This window comes from Diplodia seriata (genome assembly GCF_021436955.1).
Source record: "Diplodia seriata strain FDS-637 chromosome Unknown scaffold_2, whole genome shotgun sequence".
Lineage (NCBI taxonomy): Eukaryota > Fungi > Ascomycota > Dothideomycetes > Botryosphaeriales > Botryosphaeriaceae > Diplodia > Diplodia seriata.
In genome coordinates, this window is record NW_027117309.1 from 2,488,421 (window position 1) to 2,513,977 (window position 25,557).

Below are 25,557 nucleotides of genomic sequence, written 5' to 3' on the forward strand. Positions count from 1 at the left end.
TTATGCCCGCGCCTGCCGCCTTGCAGCACCCCTGCCACCGGCCAAGCCTGAGCCACCCTTATTAGTGGCCGCGTTTGGGCATGCCTTAGGAGCGCAAGCCTAATAACCTACTCACAACCTCATCTGCCCGCCGCCGTCTGGGGAGCGGCCAGCCCCATGCGAGCGTGCGCGCCGTCTTGCGTTGCTGGGTCCGGCCGAGGCCAGCGCTGCATGACGACACCAAGGCCCCGGAAACCACCAGCATGCCCGCCGCGCGCCTGGCTCTCGTCTTGCGCTATCTCGATTGCGGTTTCTTGCCCAAGGCAGCCGCCGGATGCTTATAAAGGCCCCCAGAACTCCCTCCGCCTGCTTCCACTTTCCGCCAGCTGAGATTAGCACCGTCGAACGCACAAACGCATCACATTTGCGCTGCATATCTCCTGCGCCGTCACACGCACGGCTGTTGCCGTTGCCAGAGCACACGTCGCATTCTGCATCTGCGTTGCGGTTTAGTCCGGATCATGATTTCGGCATCACTGCAGCTGTGCAACTGCCTTGCGGCTGCGCGCGCTACCTCGTAGTGGATAGCGGCCTTGTGTCGCCGTCGGGCTACATTGGCGATGACTGGCCTTCCACGGAGTCAACTCGCTTAGTGTTGCAATGGTCAGCAAGAGCAAGCCTTCTCTTTGACTCTTTGCCAATTCTCTTTCACATAATTTATCTTGCGTTTGACGCCGCATTTGAACGGCCGGTTTCGTTTTTGTCCATGTGGCAATACCAACTGAATGGACCTGGAGCCGGCTGCCATCAGAGCAAGTTTCAACCCTGCATTGCGGCTCAGGGGACTTGCAGGTTGACGCTCAAATACAGATCCGGCTAGAGGATCCACATGCCTGACATGGAAGGTAGATGTGCTTGGGCTGCTACATGACATTTGGACAGAGCCAACTACGTCATCCATGAGCCTCATGATTAATGAAGCCTGGTACTTGGGGCCGCTCAACTGCCCAAACGCGCTAGCACTGAAACGCCACGCCCTGCTTCTGCACCATGTTCTTTCCGCCGCCTGCGAAGCCCGTGCCCTCGCTCTTGATCTCTACCAGGCCAGGCTTCAGCTTGTCTTTCTCCTTCTTCTTGCCTTCCTTATCTTTCTTCGATTTCCTTTCCGGCGTGAGAGGGATCTCGCACACATAGCACCTGATGACACCGAATTCCGCGCTAGGATCGTGTGCATCCGCCTCGTTGTGAGGTGTCATGAACTTAGAAGTGCAGGGCTTGCACAGCACATGGCCACACGGTATTCCCATCATTGCCTTGGTGGCGTTTGTAAGTGCTTTGCGGCAGGCCGGGCAGCTGCGCACCGGATCACCGCCCTTACCGTCCTTTTCCTCTGTGAAACTCAAGGTCGTCAGGGTCTTCAACGAGTACTCATGAGGTTCTTCATCAGAGGACCCTGGACATATTGGATTCAGCTTCGTCTGCTTGGTTATGGCATGCAAAGACGCGTTGTCGGTGGTGTTGGTGTCGGGTGTCTGCGAAGGAACCCAGAAGGAGGGTAATGTCGACTTGGAAATAGCCTCGCGCTGTTGTAACACTGTCAGTCAAAAGGCGCTACGCTTCCAGCAGAGAGTAAGGAGAAAAGGCGGTAATAGCATGGTCAATGGCAGACGGACCTTCTCTTCGCTCAGCGCCTTGCGTACTTTGCTTCGCTCTTCCCGTGCAACCCTCATAACCTCTTCCTCGTCAAATTCAAACTTTCTTTTGACGCCCTTGTTTCCATCAGTACCCTCGACCATCCTCTCAACCGTGACTTTTCCTGCCTCCCTTCCCACGATCTTACCGCCCATGCCCTTCGCCTCCAGGCCCATCTGGACCCTCTCGAAGTCCTCAACAGCTCTTTTCTCCTCCTCCGCTTCCTGTCTCACCCTGTCTTCCGCCTCATCCCCTGCTCTCCGCTCGGCCTCCTTCTCCAACCGTTTTATCTCCTTGCGCTGAGCCAGCAGGTTGTTGATGGCGCATTCGCGGCAGAAGATGTCGCCATGGGCGCAGGCAACGGGATCGCGGGAGGGCAGCAGGCACAGCTTGCAGGACGAAAAGGGCAGGAAGGAATCGCGGGTCAGGCGCGTGCGCGAGGTGCCCCAGGTCGACTTGAGCTGCTCGCGCTCATAGGAGGTAAAGAAGGCGAGAGAGGTGTTGCGCTTGCCTGTTTGCGTGTCAGCGTTTGGTTCCAAGCTGAAGGCGCCATTGCTCCCATACTGTGCGACATGTTGCGCAGGGCGACGCAGCTTCAGCACGGTTGGTGCTCTGGCCACAGAAGCTGGGAAAAGTGCGGTTGACGTTTCGGCGGGCCGTCCGTCAGGAACCGGCGCGATGACGATGAGCGACGGCCAGGACTTCTGGATGCGGGCTTGACGAAAGAACGCGGAGAGGACGCCGGCAGCGCGTGCGGGAGTCCAAGCTCCCCACAGGCAGAGCCAGCAGGCCCTGGCCAGTTCGGTGTCAATCCATGTTCGCTTTTGAAAATCCTAGGGCTCAACAAGTCTGCGACAAACTCCGCCCCTCAGCCCACATTCCTTCCCTCTCCTTCCTCTCCTTCAGTCGGCTTTCGTTTTTATGCGTCGGGTGTAAACCGCGATGGCGCCCGAGGAGCAACCCGCTGCTCCAAGCTTGCCATGGCGCTGCGGTTCCGTGGCCGTCATGGGCGTCGTGGGTCTGTTGAGCCGTGGATTCCTGGCCGGTCTCAGCAACCTCGAGGTCAATGGCATGGACAAGTTCCTCCAGCTGCTTGACGAGCGCAAGGACGTCCAGGGACGCCAAAGAGGATTAGTTACAGGTAAGATTTCAATGGTCCGTTTGGGGCTGGCTGGCTGACAAGAAGCTCTCCCGCAACTTCAGTTTCCAACCACGTATCCGTGTATGATGTACGCCCTGACGCTTTTCGCGGGTCACTGCATTTGGTCGCCGAACTTCCCAGCTAACGAGCGCCTCTGTTCCGCCACGCAGATTGGATGACCCGTTGATATGGGGCTCGTTGCCGCTCCGGTACATGTTCAATCCAGACAACCTGCGCTGGAGTCTCGCCAGCCACGACCTCGCATTCCCAAACAAGTACGTACCGCCCAGCCGCCTTGCAGAAACGCAGACAACCGCTAATGCTGCAACCGCGCCAGGGCACTCTCCCTCTTCTTCTCCCTGGGCCAAACCCTGCCGTGCCACCGCCTCGCGCACTCCCCCTACGGCGGGCTCTTCCAGCCCACCATAACGCAAGCCATCCGCCTCCTGTCCCGCGCGCCCTTCTCCCCGCCACCATCGGCCACCGCCCGTCGCGATGCCTCGTCCTCCTCCCCCGCCGAAGAAGACATCCCCGACCCCTTCACCTCGGCCGCCCTAACCTACACCACGACCGGCCGCGACAGCTTCCCCGCGCCGGCCGCCTACCCCTCGCGGCGGCACGCCTGGGTGCACATCTTCCCCGAGGGAAAGGTGCACCAGAAGGACGACCGCACGATGCGCTACTTCAAGTGGGGCGTCGCCCGGCTGATCCTCGAGAGCGAGCCGCACTGCCCGGACGTCGTGCCCATGTGGGTCGAGGGCCCGCAGCTGGTCATGCACGAGACGCGCACCTTCCCGCGCTTCCTGCCGCGCCCGGGCAAGGCCGTCACCGTCACCTTCGGCGAGCGCGTCGACGTCGACGCCGTCTTCGGCGACCTGCGCGCGCGCTGGCGCCGGCTGAAGGAGCGCGAGGAGCGGGAGCGGCGCGACGGGAAGCCGATGGAGGTGGGCGTGCTGAGCGACGCGCTGAAGTACGGCAGGGAGGCGGTGGAGCTGCGGAAGGAGTGCACGATGCGCATGCGGGAGGAGGTGTTGAAGGTGCGGAGGAGCACGGGCTTGCCGGATGAGGATCCCAAGGCCGGCATGGTCGAGACTTGGGCGATGGAGGGTGGCAAGATCGAGGGCAAGATGGACGATGACAGTTGGGTGAAGGATACTTGAGGATCTTCCTGCTTGGACGGATGATGATGATGATGGCCACCATTGTGTAGATATGTAGACGCTTGCAAAACGTAGAACCGCAAAGAGAGAGCGGCGAATTGGAATTTTCTCGGATCCAGGTTATAATCATTTTTGAGAGATTCAGCTTCACATGCATCCACGAAAGTTCATGGACTGTTTTTCGCGTTGAGAAACCAACGGGATATCAATGGTTGTGCCCTCAAATTAGCTCTCTGGTTCACATCGACGAACCTAACGATGACCGACCGTCCCACCTTTCGAAAAAGGACGAGACAGGCCGAGCCCGGGTTGTCTGCGACTTTGGCTTGTTTTCATCATCGGGCATGATTTCTCCTCTCAGAGGCCACCCACCTTGCCTCTCTCTCATCCTCCACACTCAACCAACCACGGCCGCCGCCACTCCCAACCTCCAGCCTCTACACCATCTCTTTGTCTCCCCCCCATCACTCTCTCTTTCCCACGCCCCATCCTCCTCCTTCCGCGCCCATCCACCGAAGCCTTCCCATCCTCATCCCCCCCTCCCCTCCACCACCAGAACAACCGAGCCTCCCCTCTCCCCCCATCCCCCCACACAAACTCTCTCACTCTCACAGCAGTCCAGCCCAACCTCCCGAACACGCACCAACCCCACCCACCCACCCATCCTCTCCACCATCCCTCCCGCAAAAACAGCAACAACAACCGCCGACTCCTCCTCAGTACATCCCATCCCCCTCCCCTCCCCGCCCCTCAACGCGCCTTCTCCGATTGAAAACTACAAATATTCAGCACTATCATCAGCCCCGGCATCCGAAATACGACGGTGAAGGGGCTTCAAGAGCTTGGGTGGCGTGTGTTTTTTGTCGTCATGGGCGCGGGTGTATGAGGGTTGGTGGGGGGGAGGGGGGTGGGGGTGGAGGAGAAAAAAACGGCGGGTGTGTCCGGGAAAAGGATAAGAGGAGGAAGGGGGAGTGGGGGAAGAAAGCGGCGAACGAAAGAGAGCTGGGGCTGGGCGGTTGATCGAGAGTGAGTGGGTGGGTAGGTAGGTAGGTAGGTAAGGAGAGAGGCGGCAGCAGCAGCCAGCTGGTGAAGAGGAAATGGGGGACTAGGGAGGTGCTGCGGTAAAAAGGCAAGGAGTCGGCAGGGGGGTTGGAAAGGAAAGAAGAAAGAAAGAGAGGTAAGAGCGGGTAGAGTAAGAAGAGTGAAGAGCGAGCGGCAAAGCGGGGGGCTGACGATGGTAGGACGAAAAAGGCGAACGAGGTGAAGGCCCTGATCTTGACGGAAAACGAGAAAAGAAACAAAACGGACGGGTGGACGTAGAGGTAACCTCCAGAGCGGACGCCCTGCCCGCCTTGCCTCTCCGCTCCGATCTCTGTTCTTGCAGTCAGTCAGCGCCACCCCTCTGCAGTTGCTGACCGTTGCCAACTCCCCGTAGGCAGCAGCAAAACGGAGCAACAGCAGCGGGGGGCTCGTGAAAGCTCGGTGATGTTTGTCGTCACTGCGGAGAGAGACAGGGAGCAGTCGCCGTCTTTTGTTCGTGCGTCGCCGGCCGTTGTTAATTTTCGTTGTCCGTAGTAGAAGTGGCGGCGTTCGCGTGGAGAGGGGAGACGCGATTTACGCGAGAAGATTGTTTCGCCCGCCGTAGAGAAAGCTGCGCGGTTGGTCAACCTAGGTGAACGCCCATAACAAGAACGACGGGCGGGTGGCTTGGAAGTCGTGACGGCTGGGGCATGCCTCTTTGGAATGCTACAGCTGAACGCGTTGAAAATGGAATGAGAGGCGAAACTTGCACTCATATTTGATAGTACATATAACAGGGTGCCAGCCTCACAAAACGGACAAATACTCTGGGGACGGGCAGCATTATCCACACCTTTCTATCAAGCATTAATCGTTCCGGGTATCTCATGCGTGCCTGTAAGTTCTACTGGCTTTCGCCCAATCTTCTACGCTCAAAACCGCCTCATGCACGGCAAAAGCGCGTAGTGCCCACAATAGTAATGCAAACGACTGTTTCTTTAGTCGCAGGAAACAAGAATTAGCAAAAAAAAAAAAAAAAAAAAAGGACGAAAGATCCAGGCCAAGCATTTATACGAGCATCCAGCAAAGCTCCGAGATCGAGAAAGAAGAAGCCCATGAACTCCAGAGGTATACCCATCCATCCGTCCGTCCGTCCGTCCCGTCATCCGTCCGACCATCCAGTCAGAAAGCCTCGCCTGTATTCGCCCTACCCACGCTTCTAAAACAGAACTCGAAATCAAATGTGCAGCAGCGGCTCGGCTTAGGCACCCACGCCGCTGATGCTCTGTTTCCTGCTCGGCGGGCCCGGCAGCTGCCCCGGTAGGATCTGTCTCGGGCCATGCCCGCCAATGCTCGCCTGCCGCCTGGCCGCCAACGTGGCGCCGGCGCCGGCGCCATCAACGCCCATGCCATCGCCACCCGCCGCGCCGCCCATGAAGCCAGCAAACATCGAGCTCTGGTCGGCGGACCCGAATATACCGCTCAGGAAGTTGGTCGTCGGAGCACGCGGCGCGCCCATGCTGGTGGTGCCGTCCATGGTGGCAGCCGAGTGTGGCGGATGATGGTGTGCGGGGGGCAGACCGGTGGAGAAGAGGCCAGCGCCGCGAGTGCCGCCCATGGCGCTCTGCAGCATCTCCTTGATGCGGATGTTGCGGTACTTGCTCTGCATGGAGACGAGGGGTCGCGAAACGAGCGGGGCGGGGCGCGAGCGCGCCACGGCCGCCATGATGGCGTCCTTTTCCTCGTCCGAGTCGATGGGGCCGTGGTTGTCGAAGTCGTCGGCAAGCGGCGCGTTAGCGTCGATTGCGGCGCGCTGCTGCTTGGCCTGGTTCTTCTTCTGGTACTGCGCCAGCAGCATGTCGTACGGCAGGCTGCGGCCGGGGACCGCGCGCTTGGCGCCCATCGAGTGCGACTTGCACGTCAAGCTGCGCGCGCACATGGAGCCGTTCGGCAGCAGGACACCGCACTGCTTCTCCACGTCGACGGGCCCCTTGGGCTTCGGCACCTTCGCCTTGGGCTCGTCCTTTTTCTTCTTCTTGGCCGGTGCCTTCTCCGCGTCGCCGTCTGCCTTGCGCTTCTTACTCTTCTTGGCTCCTTCGCCGTCAAGCGCCGCCTTGGAGCTCTTGCGCGCGTTCTTAGGGGGTCCGTCATCATCATCCTCAATGCCCTTCTCGCGCCGGATAGCCGCCTCTTTAGCTTCCTTTGCCTCCTTCTTCTTCTTCAACTTCGCCTGTTTCTTGTCCAGGCACTCCTTGATGTGGTCTTTCGCCGCGGTGCGCAGGACGGGCCGGCGACAGTGGCGGCATTGCACGGTATCGAGCTGGTCGTCTAGGGGGCGATTCGTCGGGAAAGCGGCGGTGGTCTTCTCGTCGAGCTGGTTGACGAGAGGCGACGAAGGTGCGGACGGGGGATCTATCTTCTTCCCGGCGGAGTCTGTGAAAGCGAGCGCTGGTGTCAGCGTGCGTTGAAGGGTGGTTTGCCTGGTTGCGACGTACCGGTTATCTCGCTTTCCTTCCAGTTGCCCGGCTGCGTCTGCTTGACATTGGATCTCTTGAGTTTGAAGGTCGCGGGCTTCTTCTCCTTGTCGCTGAATATGCCATCGTAGGCGCGGGCGTCAACCAGGCCCTGCCTAGTGCCTGGCGGTTCGCAGGTTAGGCGTCAGCTTTCGCGGAGGCGACGGTCGGACACGCGACCGGCATCGAGCGGCGTCACTCACCCTTGCGCGCGCCGTTGGCCACCATGCTGATGGCTTGAGAGAGCGCTATGAATATGGAGATAGATGAGATAACGAAAGCTGTTCTGGGCGCATCGAGGCGGAGGCTCCAAGGCTGCGATGTGTTGAGGTCGGCGTGTGGGGGATGCGCTCCGGTCGCAAGGCCAGCCCTAACATTAGCCTCGTTCCATGCAAACGGCACACGCGACGTCACGGGCTACACCCGGCTTTCTTCATTTCCACTTCATCTTTCATTGAATGCAAACGCGCTCGTCCGCAAGAGCGCATGGTCTAATGTACATACAATCGCTGAAAGAAAGCCTGATCAGCAGCCGCGTGCGTCGGCACCATACCGCACCCAGTTCCTTCTGGAGAAGCCGCTGGAGTATCTGCAGGCGCGGAAAAGGCGAAGAGAAATGAAGAGGGGAAATACAGCATATGAAATCTTTTCATCAGTGACCACCGCCACGATGTGCACCAGAGCGCCGAGAGCACCATCGCCAAACAGCTAAGACCAGTCTTCAGCCTCCCATACTATGCATGAGACACATCTGAGAAGCCAACCCACATTCAGTCCGCATTGCAACGCCTGTGAGATGCCGCCTTGAGAAAACAAACAAGAATAGTAGCAAAAGAAAAGACACCGTGAATGACTAAGGCCGCTCGTGCAAGCCCCCGGAGGATCCTGTGAAAAATGTTGCCATCTTCGGACCATCTTCGTAGCATCACCCAGCGTCTTGACGCATCGCAGAAAGCAGTGGACACTCTTGCAAACAAAGAAAGCTCCCTCAGGCAAATACCGAGCTTCTGGAGCTCGGGGTGGTCGAACGGGGAGGTGGTCTCTCATACCGCTCATCAACCATATCAGTACACATGACCCTAGTCTGCACGCCAGGAGAGGTCGCAGGGTGTCGCGCAGGATGCACCATAGCCGTTGGAAGGTTTGCATTATGTCCAGGGATTCGCTGTTCAGGACAGCGTAAGCTTGATCAAAGCATTCCTCACGCAAAGCAGCAGTGTCGTGATTGAAGGCAATGGATCAACGAGCACCCTTCTTCGTGCGGGAGTTCTTTGCCTTCGTCTTCGGCGGCGGTTGCTGAGAGTGAAGATGCTCCAACTCCTCCAGGGCGTAGGTGTTCTCCCACTTGAGGCACCAGTATCTGGATGAGTCGTTATCGGTGTACGTCTTCTTCCTGGTCTGGATGCCCGTCGTGTCCTCGCCAACCGTCTTCTGGGCCTGAACCTCGCTGAGGTGGTTCTTCCAATTGACCATGTACTCAATTATCGAGTCCTGCCAGACGCCGAGCTCCTTCTTGAGCTTCAGCTCACGGTGGCCACGGTCGTCCAGCCATTCGTGGATCTTCTGCACATCTTCAGGATTGTCGATGTAACCCCATTGCGTCGAGTCGGTCAAGTGGACGGAGCCCTCCTCTGCATTGCGGCGTTCATTTTTAGACATACCAGTGAGCGCCTTGTAGTCCCGCTCATCTTCAAGAGTGTCGTGTTCCAGGAGGGGTTTGTCAAGGGGATCTGGTCCCTGCACCCAAAGGCGACCATTGACATAGCCATATTCAGCGGTGGAGCTGGTAGGAAGACCACCAAGTGGCATACCCCATCTCTCCAGCCACCAATACGTGTTGCAGAATCGATCTTTGCCAAGACAGCGTAATTGCTGGCACTGGTTCTCTCGGAGTTCCTCGTCGTACTTCTTGATTTCCGCCTCGCAATTCTTGATGGCTTCGTTCGTCTTGTCGATCTTTTTAAGCAGCTCGCGGTAAGCATTCCTCTGCTTAGCCCTCTCGGCCTCCTCCTTCTCCTTCCGCTCCCTCTCCTTCCGTGTAGCCTCGTCTTCGTGTTTCCGCTTGCGGCTGTTGGCGCGGCGAAGGCGGCGAGCGCCCTCCTCGTCCTCTCCTTCGTGCTCGGCATTGGTGTCGGGCTCGGTGACACCAGACATACTGACGTCGCCATTAGTATCAGCAGGGGGCGAGACAGACAAGGTTGCTGGATAGTCCATCTTTCTCTTCTGTTCCAGCTGGGCCAAATCCGCCTGGTACTCCTTCCGCTTCTTCTGCTGTTCCATCTTCTGGTTCCGAATTGCGGTCATGTTGATGTTGCAGTTTGCCATGTACGTGCGAACAGCGTCGGTGAATGTGGCGTACTGCGTTATGATGCCTAGAATGGCAACGCGGAAGTTGATGTCCAGTGTGTTGTACTGGAGGGCGACGGTTTCGGGGTCAGGGTTCAAGTCTGAGGGCACAAGGTGTGCAAGGATCTTCTCGCAAACCTCCTTACGACGAGGGTTGAGGGATGCCTGGCGCAACGCTCCAACCAAAACTGACTGCCAGCCTCCATCCAGGAAACTGCGTCGCGCCAGATGGTCGATCCAATCGAATTGGGCGAGCAACTCTGACGCACGATTACTCTTCTCGGGCGCAGCCTGTTTTTCCGGCTCTGGCTCAGTCAGTTCTTGTGCTTGCAACTTGCTCAAGCTTGCGCGGGTGCGCCTGGCAGGAGGGGTTTCTGAGCGCGCCGGCGTCGGTGACTTGGCATCTTCTTCAGCGTCATCCTCCTCTGGCTCGATATCCTGGGAGAATTCCGATGCCAAATCCGAAAGGACCTTGATGTGGCCCTTCTCATCCACCAGCTGCTTCAAAACAGCACAGTGCATCTCAACAAGAAGCTCACAGTTGGTGGCATCTCCATGATATCCAAGTGCTTCAATGAAGTCATCCACGGTGAATGAATCCAGAATAAAGACTTCCGCGTGGACGTTGAGAGTCTGCCAAATGAACAAGAGGTCTCCTACAGACTTCATCTCAATGCCAAGCTGCTCAGCTGGAGGCTCGGCGCCTTCAGGGACGTCATCGGACAAGAACTTGAGTGCCGGGCGTTGGAGTCCGTTACGTTTGGGCTGAATGAGAAGGTCCTCAATGGGGTACTTGATGGGAGCCGGTCGCGGCGGTGCGTGAGAGGGTGGCGGCCGAGAGGGGATAGTGATCTGATGCTGAGGCGGGCCGTATTGGCCGTTGATAGGGACGGGCGGAGTACCATTAGGGCCTAGGGGTGGCTGGAACGGAGGTGGAGCTGGAACGCCGGGTCCGGGTCTGAAGACCCCGGTGGCTGCAGGTGCAGGCGGAGGGAACATGGTTTGTTGGAAAGCGACGGTCTGTGGAGGCTGGCGTTGGAGTTCATTACCAGGGCCGCGATAGTAATTGAAGAAAGTCGTGTTTTCGTTCTTCATGACATTTCTCTTGGCTTCGGCAATTCCCTGTGCAGTCAGATGGTAGGGGACCTCCCTGGGTAACCTAAACTCGATGACAAGCTCCGGCTTCACCTGCCATGGTGCACCCTTATAGTTCTCGCTGTGGGCGATGTTCCTGATAAAGCTCCGCAAGATTGACCTAGAGTACGTTCTTCGATCCCTTGACAGCCTTTTACTATCCAGAAGCATATCATTGGACTGGCCCTCGTCGTTCTGCACGGTGACGAAGTACCGGGACAACGGCGGCTGGTGGAGGGTCGGGTGGCTCCTTATGTCTACGGAGGGCGAGAACGTGATCTTATCGCGAATAATACCGGGCTGGCGCTTGTCCGCATTCTCATCAATCTGAGCAATGACATGCTCGCCGGGGTAATAGTCGTCCTTCAAATCGGCGTGAACTCGCGTCACCAGCTCCTCGAGGCGGGGAATCGTCGAGTGGTGGACCTTGCGGCACACCTGATACCGCAAAGGCCCGGGGAATATACTCCTGATTTCACGAGCATCCTCATCCTATGTCTCGTCAGCTTGCGCGCCAAGCCGGAAGCTCTGGGTATGCCCACCTCAGCCTCTAACGCATCGAAGAAGGAAAGGTTGCCTTGGCCAGTAATTTGGTTCGTGAATTGCTTCTGCGCGGGGTCAGCGACGGTCGCAACGATGGTGCGGAAGCTCTGCGAAGCTCACCTTGCGATAAAAATCCAACCTGACGCGTGTTAGCATGGTCCGGCTACGTCACGTCGAAAAAAAGTGCGGACAACCCACCTGTTCGCGTACTTGTCGTACTCAGTGAATATTTCACCAGTAGCCTTGATCATCCAGACCTGCGCGTCGCGTCAGCCTCCCTCGCCGTGCACCGTTTGTGTTGGAGACGCACCGTGGTGTTTTCATCGCGGATATTGGGGTCCGGCACGGAGGGCACCGGGGCCCTTTTATAGAAGACCTGGGCCAATTAACTCTCTCGCTGCGCGCAAACAGAGCGGGCGGACGCTCACCATGTCGGCGGCGAGCTGGGCGCGCCCACCCACAGCAGGAACAGCGGGCTGTCAAGCAGTCGGCAGCGCGTCTCAGCCCTACGAGTCGCCGCGATGCGGACTTAAGCTCGGCGGTAGCAAGCAACGGCAGGCCAGGATGCAGAAAGCAGGCGTGAGACCAATGGGGGATGGTGTTGCGACCCCGGCGACGACGAAGCCAGGCGGCGGCGCGCGGAGCGCGGTGGGGCGAGCGTGTATCGCGGCGACGTCGGCGAAGTCGATAAATTGACGTTTTGGGAACGCGTAGTCGAGCAGCCGACGCGTGGGAGCATGCAGCAGCCCGGGGCCGGGGCTTTCGGCGAGGTGGCGTGGTGGCGTTGTGGGTGTCGAGCGTAGGGAGGAGTGGGGAGGAAGGAAAGAGTTTGGATTTGCAGCGGGTTGGGTGAGCAGCAGAAAGGTAGGTCTGCGCGGCGGAGAGAGTTAAGGACCGGGAAGGCTTGGCGGCATGCTGCGGTGCACGCGCGCTAGACCTGCCAGATGGGCGGAAGCATACCCACCAGCACCTGCCCTTCCGCCGCCCCCGGCAACACACCCACCCCCCGCCGCTGCACCCCTCGTGTTTGGGCTCGTTCGAATCCCCGCCGCCTGCGGATTCGAGCGGCCTGCATTTCCTGCGCTCCGAGCCGACGTGGCGGCGCGAGCGGTCCGCTTGAAGATCAGCTCCCCCTACTCGATTTTCCCCGAGAGCAACCGAGTGCGTGCTTCGTCACCAAGCCCCGGCTGCAGATGCTGGGCTGCCTGCCGGATGCTTCCAACACGCCTCGCCGGCCACGAGAGCCCCATTTCAATCGGTACATGCTCGGTTTTGTAATGCAACCGCATTTGCAGCCTGCTAGACTCTGATGACACGCTCATCACTACCCGATATCTTCCTTGCAATCAGGTTTTGGGCCTGATTGGCACTTGCCAGGCCCTTTCAGACACCCTAGATCCCAACAGATGTCCAGCATGAGCAGTGATAGCTCTAACCCTCCAGTGTGTTTTTTGGGGCCTGGTTTTGGACCCCCTTCCGCGGGATCAACCGCCGGCCAAGGGATCGCCCGCTCCGATTGCAAGCGGTAACCTAAGCACGGAACCACGGCCGTCCCCATCCGATGTGCCAGCCACTTTGAGAGATTCAATCTTGGTATAGCCAGGTTGAGGCTGACGTCCGTCATGTGGAACATGGTGCCTCAGCAGCCCTCACTTGAGCGGCTTGGCACCATCCTTTGAGCAAACGGTAAACAGGCCTGGGGAATACTGCTCCGAACAAGATACTCCCTCTTTCATATCAGATAGCCCAAGTTCTTTCAGAATTCCAAATGGCTTGCATTCAATTTCAAGCATCACCGAGTCTAAGCTCTGTATCAATTCCAGAATTCATCTCATCATGCTTCGAACGTATCAGGCTTTCAATTATGCTACAATCCGGCGTGACGACCTCCCCGAGCACCACGGAACTCACGCACTGAATGACCCTGTTTGAAGGGTCTCACTGGAATTCGAGTTACCCGGTCGGCTTAACCTTCGTCCACGCACTCCGTACGACTGCCGTCAAAGGCTTTCCCCGTACAAAGTGGAAGCTGGTCAATTAGAGGGATGCGACTACCGAACATACCTTATTGGCCTTGGCTTTTCTCTTTTCCGCTTTCAGGATATTCCCGGATTATAGTTTTAAAAGATTTTATGTGATACAGGAGCAAATTTTGTCGCCGCTTTTTTTATTTCTTTACATTTAGAGCCTGTGTATGAATATGATGGAGTATTTTCGGCTACGCCCTTTGTAATTTTCTAGTCAACTGTTCTCTTCATGCAAGGCATTATGTCCAGAGATCGTTTCTCGAAATAGCAATACTGTGCACCAACCTCCACAATAACATCTGTCTGTCCCTGAGATCTGATAAGAAGACTCGATGGCTAGCTTTGAGCCCCGGAAGAGTGTTTATCAGTGAATTTTCCCAGACCGGAACTCTTTGAATAACACGTGCATGTTACGTTTACTGCCGCAAACGGTTTCGCCCTTACGCCATAGAACCTCCCTTTTTTAACAACCTCTACTCATGAGGCTTGATCCAAGCAGTAACGTGCTCTGCCAGAGCAATGGCCCTGCGCAAAACCTACCGGCTTTATCACAACATCCTTACCTCGACACTTACATCTGCAGAAACAATTTATGCCACGAGTACATATGCTCTCCACCACGACTGTCAACTCAGTTATCCCGCTCAGCATCTCTTGCTTGCTCATTCCATTTACCGTCTCTAAGTTGCCCTTTAGGAGCTTCACCGCGGCTAGTAAATATTTGTTCTTTTCCTTATACCTTGATAAAGTTGACAGCGGACCATCATTCCATGAGGCCGTGTCGCCGGCTAACTCCAGAAGAACTACCGCACGCAGTGTAATTTGCACCCGTCTGCAAAGAGTCTTGACTTCCAAGGCTTGAAGGTCGCTCGAGTTCCTCTCGAAACGTAGGGGATGCGACTCCGGCCATATCAAATCGTAGGTCCACTCAGCTGAACAAGCATGGAAGGAACGCAATATGACTCGAGGCAATGGCAAAAGACCGGCTGCAGTCCAGTATTTCCAATGGGTTGGAACAGCCCGAAGAAATCACCAATCACGCTACACTCCCATAAACCACCACCATCACCGACCTCCTCCACGCGCGAGCTTCCCCCCGAGAAGCAGGTCACGCAGATCCAATCACCGGCGATGAAAGTCACACCGTTACGTCCGAACCAACTGCGCGTCGTCCCCCTTCCCGTGATCACAGACGCCACCGGCATCACTCGACCAAAAGGAAACGCATTTTACCAAATAAGGCCGGCCTGACCCGTCATGAACCCTCACATAAACAGCATCCACCCCCGTACCCTTTTCGGCCAAGAACCACTCACCCAAAGTTCTACTCACGCCAAGATATCCTCACGATGCCGGGCTCGTCACATCGCCTAGCCCTGGCCCTCCAGTGTCAGACGTCGCTTGCTAAGCGCCCGCCGCTGCCGCCGCCACGAAATCCACCCATCCACTCTCCGGATATATATACCGGGCGACGGCCAGGAAAAGCAAGCAAACCAACAGCAAGTTTCGGGAGGAAAGAGAGAACAAACGACCAAAATCACGCCGGAAAGAAAAGGTACTCTTATACCGAAGTATTCGAGAGAGAGAGAAGGGACAGCTCGTTTAGTAACGATCCGGCTCTCCGCCCTCGTACCGGAAGGACCGGCATATGTAAGTCACCAACCCCGTCCGTCCGTTCCCTCTCCCACATGCCAAAACAAACCCAGACGCAAAAACGAAGCCTGGGGAGGAGCAGCCAGCAAACGGGGCTTGAGGCGAGCGAGGCGAGCGAGGCGAGCGAAAAAGCGCGCGGCCCGGCCCAATTAAGCCCAGTCCAGCAGCGCCCCCAGTCAGCTCAAGCCAGCCAGCACCTAAGCAGCAAAAGCCGGCTGCGGGCCGACCCCTCACAGCGTCAGCAGCAGCCAGCAGCAGCAGCAGCGGGACGCCTTGCATCTGCCGCCCGCCCGCCCGCCGCCCGCCGCCCGTCGCTTGCGTGCCTTTGCAGCTGCCGTGCAGTATCTCGCAGCGAGCCGGGGGAAGGAAGGGCTAATAACGGTCGAGCCCCCCTCCCCCGGTTCTCTCCGGACGGATCACAAGTTCCAGCGTCGGCTAGCCAGCCGGCCTTGTGCGGGCGCGCCGCCGCGGGCGCTTAAACGAGGACGGGCGGCTTCTTGCGGTTCCTTCTCGTCTGTACTGGCGGGAGCGGGAGGATTGTACTTATAAAAGTGGAGTGAAGCGCTCCCTCCGTCGTCCTCCCCCTCTTATCATCTTCGGGAAAAAGCGACGTCACTTGCCGATTCGAGATACCACACGATGCGCATCTGGGGAGTCACAAGCCACATCACGATCAACACACCCCGCAAATCAAGGGAAGGAGGTGACGAGAAAGATATAAGCTTATCGGTCTCGTTTTTCGGGCAGTCGGTCGCGACCTGATCCCGCCACCAGAGAAAGTTCGAACAAAAGAACGGTAACGTTCCGATTTCCTTTCCTGCTTACGATGTCATGTATACGTTCAGAAAGCCGACCCAGCTGCCGAACACGCCAACGGCGCAGTACGAGCTCGTAAACATCAGGGGGAGGAACTCGAGGCGTGCGCCGAAGACGAGCTGGTGTACAAGCGACGTGTACGCGATCAGTGGAATGGCCACCGCTATATACAACAGCGCGAAGCGATCCAGGAGGAAGAACCGCGGCTGTGGAGAGCTGTGTGATGGGATCAGGCCATTGTCAGTGAACAGAGAATCACGAGGGGGTTTCGATAATGAGGTGCATTAAGGGAACATGAGACGAGATGGAAGAATCCGGAAGGTGACATGTTAGGTAATAGGGGGCAGCAGATGAGCCGACTATGAGGGCATTCGAAAGAGATGAGGAAATGAGATACGTACGCAGGCGCCAACCGGTCAAACGCCAACAGCAATGCTACCAGCCAGAAAATGGTGTACAAGATCTTGATGGGAAATTCCATGGCGGTAAAGAGCAGGGGGAACAGGCTCACGTGCCCGGCAACGGCGAGAGGACGGAACGCTCCGAGATACCGGCGGTCCTTAAGCGCGATAAGGCTGAAGGGGATGATGACCGTCAAGATGGCCTTCTCGTGCACGTGCCATCCGAAGAGGAAGGAAGCGTACCCACAGAGCGTTACAGCGCCGATGAAGATCTCCCATGTCGGTTTTAGGAATAGCTTGATGAGCGGAATGATCTGGAAGAGCAGGGTCAGGGCAAAGGTTGCCTGCTTCGGCACATCGGGCAGAACGGCGAACTGCGTGTCCCCGACGAAGCCTCTAGTCAGGCTAGTTGCCGCCGACCGGTCAACGGGCAGATTAAGGTACGGCGCCAGGTACAGCATAACCCTGTCGGCGAACGAGTACAGCGCCCACACGTTGGGGGCCCAGTACGCGTGGGTTAAGCCGCGGTCCCACGGGAAGAGGCGACTCAGCAGCTGCGGCACCTGGTTCCAGTACACGAAGGGTCCAAACGCGGCGGCGAAGATGGCGAGGATGCCAACGCCCAGCTTCACGCAGTTGAGGAACTGGATGCGGAAGATGGACTGCGGGCTCAGGCAGTACACGCGGAGCAGGTATACGAAGTACGCCGGCGCAACGTACAGATACAGGTGCTTGAAGCACAGCAGGGCCGCGAAGAGGTAGCCGCTGAGCAGCAACGTCGACTGGCGGCGAGCGAGGACCATGGACAGCACCAGGATGCCGAACAGGAAGCCATTGTACTGGAAATGAATGTGGTCAATGATCAGCAGGGCCGGGGACAGCAGGACCGAAAGAGCAGCGGCGTGGGCAAGCCTTCTCGAGCTGGCCGTCCGGACGTATCTGTCACGCGTCAGGCGGCGCGTCAAGATTGCAGGAGCGGGCAGCGTACAGGTGAAGAGCATAGACCAGGACCAGCTCGGTGACGATCACGGTGGCGCGGTGGAAGTAGACGGTCTGCCAGGTGTCGTAGCCAAGCGCCTTGACGTTGAGCAGGCCGGGCTCGACCAGGCGGGCGGCCTGAGACAGGGCATATTCAAAGTAGGCAAAGAAAGGCGGGTAGTCGAGCGTCCATTCCGACGTGTGCTGCATTCCATCAGCGCGGCGGCGGCGGGGCGGCTGAGACGGCGACTCACCTCGTAGTACCAGCCGCGGACGGGCAGCGAGTGGGTGAGGGCGAGCCAGTTGCGGTGGACCTCGAAGTCGGTGGATTTGCTGGGCACCCGGCGGGTCAGCGTGTTGCCCGGCGGCGCGGCTCGAGCATTGCATGACGAGATTGGGGTCTTAGACAGCGGCGGAATGACCTACTACGCAGGGAGCAGCAGCAGCTTGAGCGCCGTGGCGACGAGGGCGCACTGGGCCAGCGACGGGTGCAGGGCGTCGGCCATGCTTGGCACACGTGAGGAGGGCGAGGGACGGATCTGAGTGCGCGTCGTCGTATAGGGGCCGCTATTTGGACGGGCTGATGAAGATGCGCATGGCTGGGCGGTCGCGGACCCTGCTGGCCGCGTCGGGGCTAGCGCAAGGTACGGTTTGAGGAGGACAACCACGCCCGCAATCTCAGCGCGCGGCCTGTGCTGCTGTCTCGTGCGCTCGCTAAGAATGTTTGGGTAGGGCGCCGCGGCGCTCATTTCGCTGCGGCCTGGCTCCCCTGGACCGCCGCAGCCCTGCCGCTCCCACTGTGCTACGCGCAACTGCACTGCACGCCGAGGTCGCCGCTCGCTCGCCTCCTCGCGCCCTCCGCTCACGACGCCGCCGCTCCTTGCTCGTCGTTCCCTTCGTTGCCAGGCCGTGCCACGCCTAGAGCCCGGCCACATTCCTTCCGCCGACGCACACCCTGCGCCGGCGCCGACAAAACCCCCAGCCGGCGCGTGCGCACCCTTCACATAACCACGCCTCCAGCGCTGCTTTGTCTCCGCAAAAGGGGCTCCGCGAGACCACACCGCTGACTCGCCGTTGCCTGCCCGCCCGCCCGCCTTCACCTCCTCCGCGCTCTGGTGTGCCCGTGGCATTGCTCGCGCGCCTTCGCTTCGCAACCTCGCCCTCGCACGCGTACGCCGGCTCCTGCGCGCAGATCCAATATCAACTCGCCCGCTCACCTCTCGACAGGGCAACCCCCCGCCTGCGCAATTCGCCTCGAGCTCCGCATCGGCCAGCGTGCTGTCCCGTCGCCGCCGTTCTCCAATTCTTCGTACCCTAATAATTCCCTAGTCCGGTACGCAACGCACCGGACGCTCTAATACAACACGACGGCTGTCCTATCTACCAGTGCGCGGGACGCTTTTGTCCTGCCACCGCACCTGCTCGCCATGCAACAAGACTCCACCCCCGCGGGCCCCGGCGCTGCCCGAATGAGCTCCTTCTCAAAAACCTCGATGAACGGCGACTCGACCGGCTTCTCGCACGGAGCGTTCCATTCGAATCAGCCCTCCATCACCGGCTACGGCGATCGACACCCTCAGAGGAACCTGCCCAGCATCTCCACCGGCAGACTAGGCGGCCTCAACCAGACCGGCGCAGACATGCAGACTCCTGGCACCGCCTTCGACATGAACTTCACCCCGCTGCTGCCCTCGCAGCTGCTGCTGGGCTCGCCCTTCCAGCCTGGCTCGCCCAACGCCTTCGGCTCGCCCCAGTTCCAGAGCTTCTCCAGCTTCCAGAACGGCGCCCCCCAGCAGCAGCACCAGCAGCCGCAGATGGGCAGCCCCATCCAGGCCCCCATGTCGCCCCAGCTGTACCAGAGCATGATGTCGCCCACCGGCATCAACACGCCGTCCTTCTTCGCCGGCCCGCAGTCGCCCACCGGCGCCTTCCCCAGCCTCGCCAACCAGGCCCTGGGCGGTCTGGGGTCGCAGATGCACATGGCCCCCGGACTCGTCTCGGGCACGAGCAGGACCGTGTACCTGGGCAACATTCCCCCGGAGACAACCGCCGAGGAGATTCTGGGACACGTGAGGAGCGGTCAGATCGAGTCGGTCAGGCTCCTGCCCGACAAGAACTGCGCCTTCATCTCCTTCCTCGACAGCAGCTCTGCCACGCACTTCCACTCTGACGCAATCTTGAAAAAGTTGTCAATCAGGGGCCAGGACATCAAGATCGGCTGGGGCAAGCCTTCGCAGGTCCCCACGTCGGTCGCTCTGGCCGTCCAGCAGTCGGGTGCCTCCAGGAACGTGTACCTGGGGAACCTGTCCGAGGATGTCACCGAGGAGGAGCTTCGCGAGGATCTGGGCAAGTTTGGGTCCATCGATACCGTCAAGATTGTGAGGGAGAAGGCGATTGGCTTCGTCCACTTCCTGTCCATCGGAAACGCCATCAAGGCCGTCGCCCAGCTTCCCCAGGAGCCCAAGTGGCAGCCGCCGCGTCGTGTCTACTACGGCAAGGACCGTTGTGCCTACGTCTCGAAGACGCAGCAGCAGAACGCGGCGCAGTACCTTGGCATTGCCCCAGGCTACGCCCACGTCCTCAACGGCGCCGACCGGGACCTGATTTCGAATGCTCTGGCTCAGCAGTCCGTTGCTGCAGCCGCTGTTGCGACATCCGCTGGCGGTGCCAACAACCTGGGCAACAGGACCGTCTACCTCGGCAACATCCATCCTGAAACGACCATCGAGGAAATCTGCAACGTTGTCCGGGGCGGCCTCCTGCACCACATCCGTTACATTCCCGACAAGCACATCTGCTTCGTTACCTTCATCGACCCCACTTCCGCCGCTTCTTTCTACGCTCTCAGCCAGCTTCAGGGTCTGATGATCCATAACCGCCGCCTGAAGATTGGCTGGGGCAAGCACTCGGGAGCCCTGCCACCTGCGATTGCGCTGGCCGTCAGCGGCGGCGCTTCTCGAAACGTCTACATTGGCAACCTGGACGAATCCTGGACGGAGGAGCGCCTCCGCCAAGACTTTTCCGAGTATGGCGAGATTGAATTGGTCAACACGCTGCGCGAGAAGAGCTGCGCGTTTGTGAACTTCACCAACATTGCCAATGCCATCAAGGCGATCGAGGCCGTCCGCCAGAAGGACGAGTACAAGCGTTTCAAGGTCAACTTTGGCAAGGATCGCTGCGGCAACCCCCCTCGTCAGCTGCAGAACATGCAGAACCAGCAGGGCCAGCAGAACGGCGAGCTGCAATCCCCGTCGCCGCTCAATGGCATGTCGCAGCCGAACAGGAGCCAGAACTCGATCTCCCCCACTGGTTCCGGCAACCCCGGCGTGCAGGCCCCGACCCCGGCCAACATCCTCTACCAGAGCCAAAACAACCCGCTCATCTTGTACCTGCAGGCCCAGCAATCGCAGCCCCAGCAGCCCCAGCAACAGCAGCAGTACCAGCAGCAGCCGTCGAACCTGGACCCCTTCCCGAGTGCTCAGCAGCAACAGCAGCAGCAGCAGCAGCAGCAGCAGAACTCGCAGCAGAGCCAGTTCCCCAGCCCCCAGGCTGCATTCTATGCGGCGGATAACGCGAACGCGGCCCCGGCGCACACGTCGCACCATGGCCCGAGCAGCTCTTTCAGCTTGACGAACGGATCCGGCCCTGCGTCCAACTCGGGCTCTGGCTCCACGACGATTGGCGGTCTGCTTGCGCCCTCGAACCTTGGCAGGAGTGCTCAGCACGCGCGTGCTGTCAGCTTGCCCGTGTTCTCGCAGGGCCCCTTTGGTCAGCCTTCGAGCGCCACGAGCCAGGGCCAGAGCCAGAACTTCGGCAGCCTGGCTAGCGGGCTGGGCGGCTTCGGCGCCGGCAACGGCTTCGGTCTCGCGATCCAGGGCGAGGGCCACGGAGGCCTGCCCGGCTGGGCTGAAGAGGAGGCTGGTGCAAACTAAGCGCTCCGAATCTACGGATAGATGGCATCGTTGGTCATTTGACCGCTTCAGAGATCTCTCTTCAATTTGCTTCATTTCTTTTTGTTTGTTGTGATCTGGTCACATTTGCATGCCATCTTGCGCTTCTTTTGTTGATACTTGTTGTCATTTGACACTTCTCTTTTCTCCGAGTTTTTGATCCGACGCACGCACTGTACTCCATTGTATTATTGAAAGTTTTCTTGGTGGATGCGGGTTATTTGCGTGTCATGACGTTCGCTATTGTTATTCCTCTGAATTGATTTACGTAGCTATCCCCACCCCTCGCATACCCCTCATACCCTTAATACTACCCTTCACCGAACGCAGCAACTTCCTTCGCTTCATTCTTACTGTTCTTCTCTTTATCGGTTCTCCAGTTTGAATAGGGTGTGGAGGCGGAGTGTGTTAAGATTGAGAATGATTCCCCCCTTTTTTTTGCGATTCCTTCTGGCAAAGATTCCCCCCGGTTGGGTTTTGATACCACACTACCATGGCATTCGATTCGCTGAGGCACTTCTCACCTTTGACAATTACTTCTTTCAACGATTCAGAGTAGCGACGCCACGCAGCTGGCGAGGGAGGAGCAAGGAGCGAGGAGCAAAATGACACGAGGGCGGAGCCACCATACCCCTCCGACCGAATCGACGAACTTAGGGCTTAATGAGAAGGGGATACCAAGGGAGAGAGACGGAAAAGGTAGCAATGCAAGATTGAACACGAGGACGACGGACCGTTCGGCGAGTGGACTTGAAACAGTGGTATGTTCCTGGCTTCGTTGACTGGAATGTGCCATCTTTTCCGCTCTCGTCTGTCTCTCTAGTATTCCTTGGGGGAGAGAGGAACAGAGCGAGGGTAAGAGGCAGAAGCAGATATAAGAAACACGAGAAAAATACAAGCAAAAGATCGTAATGTGGGAACTAATGTCTGGTTTGATTCTTTTGCTTTTCCTCGTCGAAGATAAATGTAATGTAAGAAAGGGCGGGCGGGCTGCGGACGACGGCGAGGTCGTGTCGAACAGTGTGCTACTATGTACCACCACCACCGCTCCATAATGAATGTCCAGATCGATGACACTGTATGAACTGGTTGTGACTGAACAAGCGTTGGCCCGACGGCTGAGATCTGTGGAAACTTTGTTGTAGATCTTCCTGCGATTCCAAAAACACTTTGCCCCAGATCTTCCAAGGCCGCCGCGCCACTACATCCGCAACGACCGGCAATATCGCAAGATGGCGCTTCGAGTGTGCGGGAAGCCTCGCCTGTTCAGCCTTACGGGTGGGCGGCTTCCAAGGTAGGAAGGGCCACCTTTGGGTGTGCATCACGGGCCGGGCCCGTCTCCCTAGCAACCACCTGCACCCATAATATCACCGCCGAAGCATTTTCGCGCGCCTTCTACGAATGGCCGCGCGGGCTGGCTTTTTTACTTTCTCAGGGTCCAGTTGCTGCCTACAGGGTCCGGCGCTTGCTGCTTGCGCAAGCTACATAAAGCTCCCGCTCTTCCGCCGACCCGCACACCTTTTCATCTTCGCCCGCCTCGACATCCATTCTGCACCATCATTGCCTTTGCCACCCGCGAACACCGTTATCAATCCTTATGGCTACCTCCACTTCCCCCGTCATCGTCATGGCGCCCGAATCTTCCATCTGCAACCTTCCGACCGAAGTACTGGAACTCGTCCTCAAAGAAACCGGTGGTAAAGAGGAGCTCAAGAAGAATTGCTTTGTGTCTCAGCGCTTCCGGGACATTGCGCAGGGACTGCTCTTCAAGAAGGTCACCGTCCGGTATAACGATGTGGTCCCTATCACGAAGCTATTCGTGCTTCGAAAAGACTTGGCTAAGTCTTTGCAGTATCTGACCGTGGTTTTCAACCAAACCGGTCCCCCTGCCCTTTTGGTTGAGAACTTCCGCTTTGCACGGGAGATGCGTGTTCCCGAGCAGCTGGAGGGCACATTCATGCACGCCGCTTCAAAGATACTGAGCGGAAAGGTGGATGCCGCTCTGAAGATGTTTTGGCTCACAGAGCTTGGCAAGAACCAACCCGACGCCCATCTCGCTCTGTTCCTCACAATCCTGCGCGCCGTCAAGACGGCTGACATCCAGATCAACGACATCCAAGACCATCGGATGTCTTTCTTAGAGCTGGCGCTGAACACTGTCGCGAAGACTTACGCCACGACGCCCGCTGGCGAGAAGCCGCGCTATTTGATGGGAATGCTCGAGAAGCTGACCATCATGCACGCATCACTGGAAGTCCCCTGCTCCTCTCTGGGCGCCCTGTTCACAGCGCCGTGCTTGCAGAATATTGACATCGACGGCTACACTTCTCCTAATATGTCGCTAGACATCCTTCCCAAGCGCACCAAGATCACCAACATCGAGCTGAACACCTTCCACCTTGAGGCCTCCTTCCTCAGTGCGCTCGTCCGAGCCAGCCCACGTCTGACCAACTTCATTGTCAGCTGTGGCATGCCTGAGCAGATCAACAACTGGCTCGAGCCGGTTTGCGACGCCATCAGTGAACGCGCCTCCACGATTGAGATCCTCGCGCTCCTCACCACGATCAGGGAGGGTATGCACTTGATACCCATCCATTTGGAGTCTTTGACAAATTTCCGGAGACTCAAGGTTCTCGACATTCCGGAGGCCTTGCTTCTGGGATGTCCTCCACAGATCGAAGAGCGTTCGCTCTTCTCAAAGACCCTGCCATCAAGCCTTCAGAGGCTCCGCTTGTCGTCTTGCACCTCCAGGGACCTGGAGCCTCTTGCTTCCATTGCAGACGCCGGGCGCGACGCATTCCCGGACCTCCAGCTAATCTGCATGGACTTTGGAAGGGTCGCGGATCAGCGAGACGAAAGTGTCCAGCAGTTGATCAAGGATTTGGTCGAAGTCGCAAAGAGCCTTGAGAACAGCATCCAGGCTCATTTGTACTGGGAAATCCGGACCCTGTACACACCAGCTGCCGACGCCGCCTTGGAACAGTTCTTTGAAGACAACGTCTAAGTTCTTGGCCATCTCATGAGCTCTTTCCTGGACCGTTGGTGGTGATTTGGTCCATCTTCTCTTGAGCATTTGGGTTCCGCAATTGAACCTTGCTCGACTACAACTTGATACGATACCCAGGACGTCCCTTTCGGCCTCCAAAAATTTTCTTGTTTATCTGCTTCTCAATCGCCCACATTAATACAGAACCTCCTCTGGTGGCAAGAGAGGAACGGCACACTGACTCGGAGCTACCTTTTCATTCTGTATATCAGCAACACGTTTTCCTATCGATCTTCGCACCCCTGGTAGCACGGAGCTCCCCTTCTCAACGAAACGGCTCTGCTTTGCTGCTTCCAGCACAGCTTCTCCAAGATTCTGCTTTCTTTCGTCAACTTCGCTGCGGTACAGACCCGATCGGCTTTTACATTCTGCTCATCTGGTGCTTCCTTGGCGGGAGAGAAGGAACACGCTTGGGCATTCGGGCTTCTCATGGTCTTCCTCAATCTGGTCTTTGGCGGAGGAGAGTTTGTTCAATTCAGGATTTCCGGCTTCTGCCTCTGGGCTTCAACGGTGGATTTGCTTTTATCTGGCTCTTCGATGGCGGGTTCTCTCATTTTTTTTTTTTTTCCAACCTGACGACCCTTAGGGTCCTCCATCACGGGTGGACGTGACGGACACAGATAGCTCAGGCGGGAATGACAACCTTCATATGATAGTGGTGCGCTGTGTGATAGTGAACATCGGATGCTGCCCATGGTGGTGTGCCACAACGTGCGATTAGCCATTCGCAAGCGCAGCTTCAACATCCACACGAACCATCTGGATGCCGCCCATCCGTAGCTTTCTCGAGCCCGCTCGCTCGGATCCACCGTCTCCGATATCAAGCGCACCGGAGCCAGCTACACCTACAGCTTCATCGCCACCTACCTACGCGCCTCCGCACCCGCCGCTCGCAAACCAACCACCCCGAGCACTGATACTCCGCTCATCGACCGACCTTGTTTCGGACAGGCGCGTGTGCGCGCTCGAACATCTCTCTCGGAGCTCCGTCGACCTCTTTCTTCCTTTCCGCGCGACGAGAAATACGCGACACTGTCTGTACCTTACCCATCCGACCACGGCGTCGAGCCGTCCGGCTGTCCCGGCGTCTGCTCACTTACCTCGGCATCCGGCACTAGACTCCTACTTCCCACCTCGCTCCATTTCCGTCTTACCTAC

General features: G+C 58.0%; 7 protein-coding genes across 7 annotated transcripts; 3 read left to right on the forward strand and 4 right to left on the reverse strand.

The window, feature by feature from the left end:
- Positions 1-995: 995 nt before the first annotated feature.
- On the reverse strand, positions 996-2,245 carry SLS55_002110 (uncharacterized protein; the record flags this gene model as incomplete). Its single annotated transcript, XM_066773596.1, has 3 exons — positions 996-1,562; positions 1,653-2,182; positions 2,236-2,245. 3 exons carry the CDS (start codon positions 2,243-2,245, stop codon positions 996-998), a joined length of 1,107 nt encoding a protein of 368 aa, XP_066636163.1.
- A 431-nt stretch (positions 2,246-2,676) lies between these two features.
- On the forward strand, positions 2,677-3,972 carry TAZ1 (Lyso-phosphatidylcholine acyltransferase; the record flags this gene model as incomplete). Its single annotated transcript, XM_066773597.1, has 3 exons — positions 2,677-2,812; positions 3,039-3,087; positions 3,150-3,972. The coding sequence occupies 3 exons, from the start codon at positions 2,677-2,679 to the stop codon at positions 3,970-3,972; spliced, it is 1,008 nt and encodes a 335-aa protein (XP_066636164.1).
- A 2,281-nt stretch (positions 3,973-6,253) lies between these two features.
- sgf73 (SAGA complex subunit Sgf73) lies at positions 6,254-7,733 on the reverse strand (the record flags this gene model as incomplete). The annotated part of the gene is made up of 3 exons (XM_066773598.1): positions 6,254-7,425; positions 7,488-7,628; positions 7,709-7,733. The coding sequence occupies 3 exons, from the start codon at positions 7,731-7,733 to the stop codon at positions 6,254-6,256; spliced, it is 1,338 nt and encodes a 445-aa protein (XP_066636165.1).
- Positions 7,734-8,744: 1,011 nt separating this feature from the next.
- SLS55_002113 (uncharacterized protein) lies at positions 8,745-11,959 on the reverse strand (the record flags this gene model as incomplete). The annotated part of the gene is made up of 6 exons (XM_066773599.1): positions 8,745-11,477; positions 11,528-11,593; positions 11,649-11,667; positions 11,727-11,785; positions 11,839-11,904; positions 11,957-11,959. The coding sequence occupies 6 exons, from the start codon at positions 11,957-11,959 to the stop codon at positions 8,745-8,747; spliced, it is 2,946 nt and encodes a 981-aa protein (XP_066636166.1).
- Positions 11,960-16,029: 4,070 nt separating this feature from the next.
- On the reverse strand, positions 16,030-17,909 carry ALG8 (glycosyl transferase; the record flags this gene model as incomplete). Its single annotated transcript, XM_066773600.1, has 5 exons — positions 16,030-16,240; positions 16,426-17,364; positions 17,414-17,607; positions 17,658-17,736; positions 17,830-17,909. 5 exons carry the CDS (start codon positions 17,907-17,909, stop codon positions 16,030-16,032), a joined length of 1,503 nt encoding a protein of 500 aa, XP_066636167.1.
- A 921-nt stretch (positions 17,910-18,830) lies between these two features.
- SLS55_002115 (uncharacterized protein) lies at positions 18,831-21,335 on the forward strand (the record flags this gene model as incomplete). Its single annotated transcript, XM_066773601.1, has 1 exon — positions 18,831-21,335. The coding sequence occupies one exon, from the start codon at positions 18,831-18,833 to the stop codon at positions 21,333-21,335; it is 2,505 nt and encodes an 834-aa protein (XP_066636168.1).
- Positions 21,336-22,950: 1,615 nt separating this feature from the next.
- Positions 22,951-24,357, forward strand: SLS55_002116 (uncharacterized protein; the record flags this gene model as incomplete). The annotated part of the gene is made up of 1 exon (XM_066773602.1): positions 22,951-24,357. One exon carries the CDS (start codon positions 22,951-22,953, stop codon positions 24,355-24,357), a length of 1,407 nt encoding a protein of 468 aa, XP_066636169.1.
- Between the last annotated feature and the right edge of the window lie 1,200 nt (positions 24,358-25,557).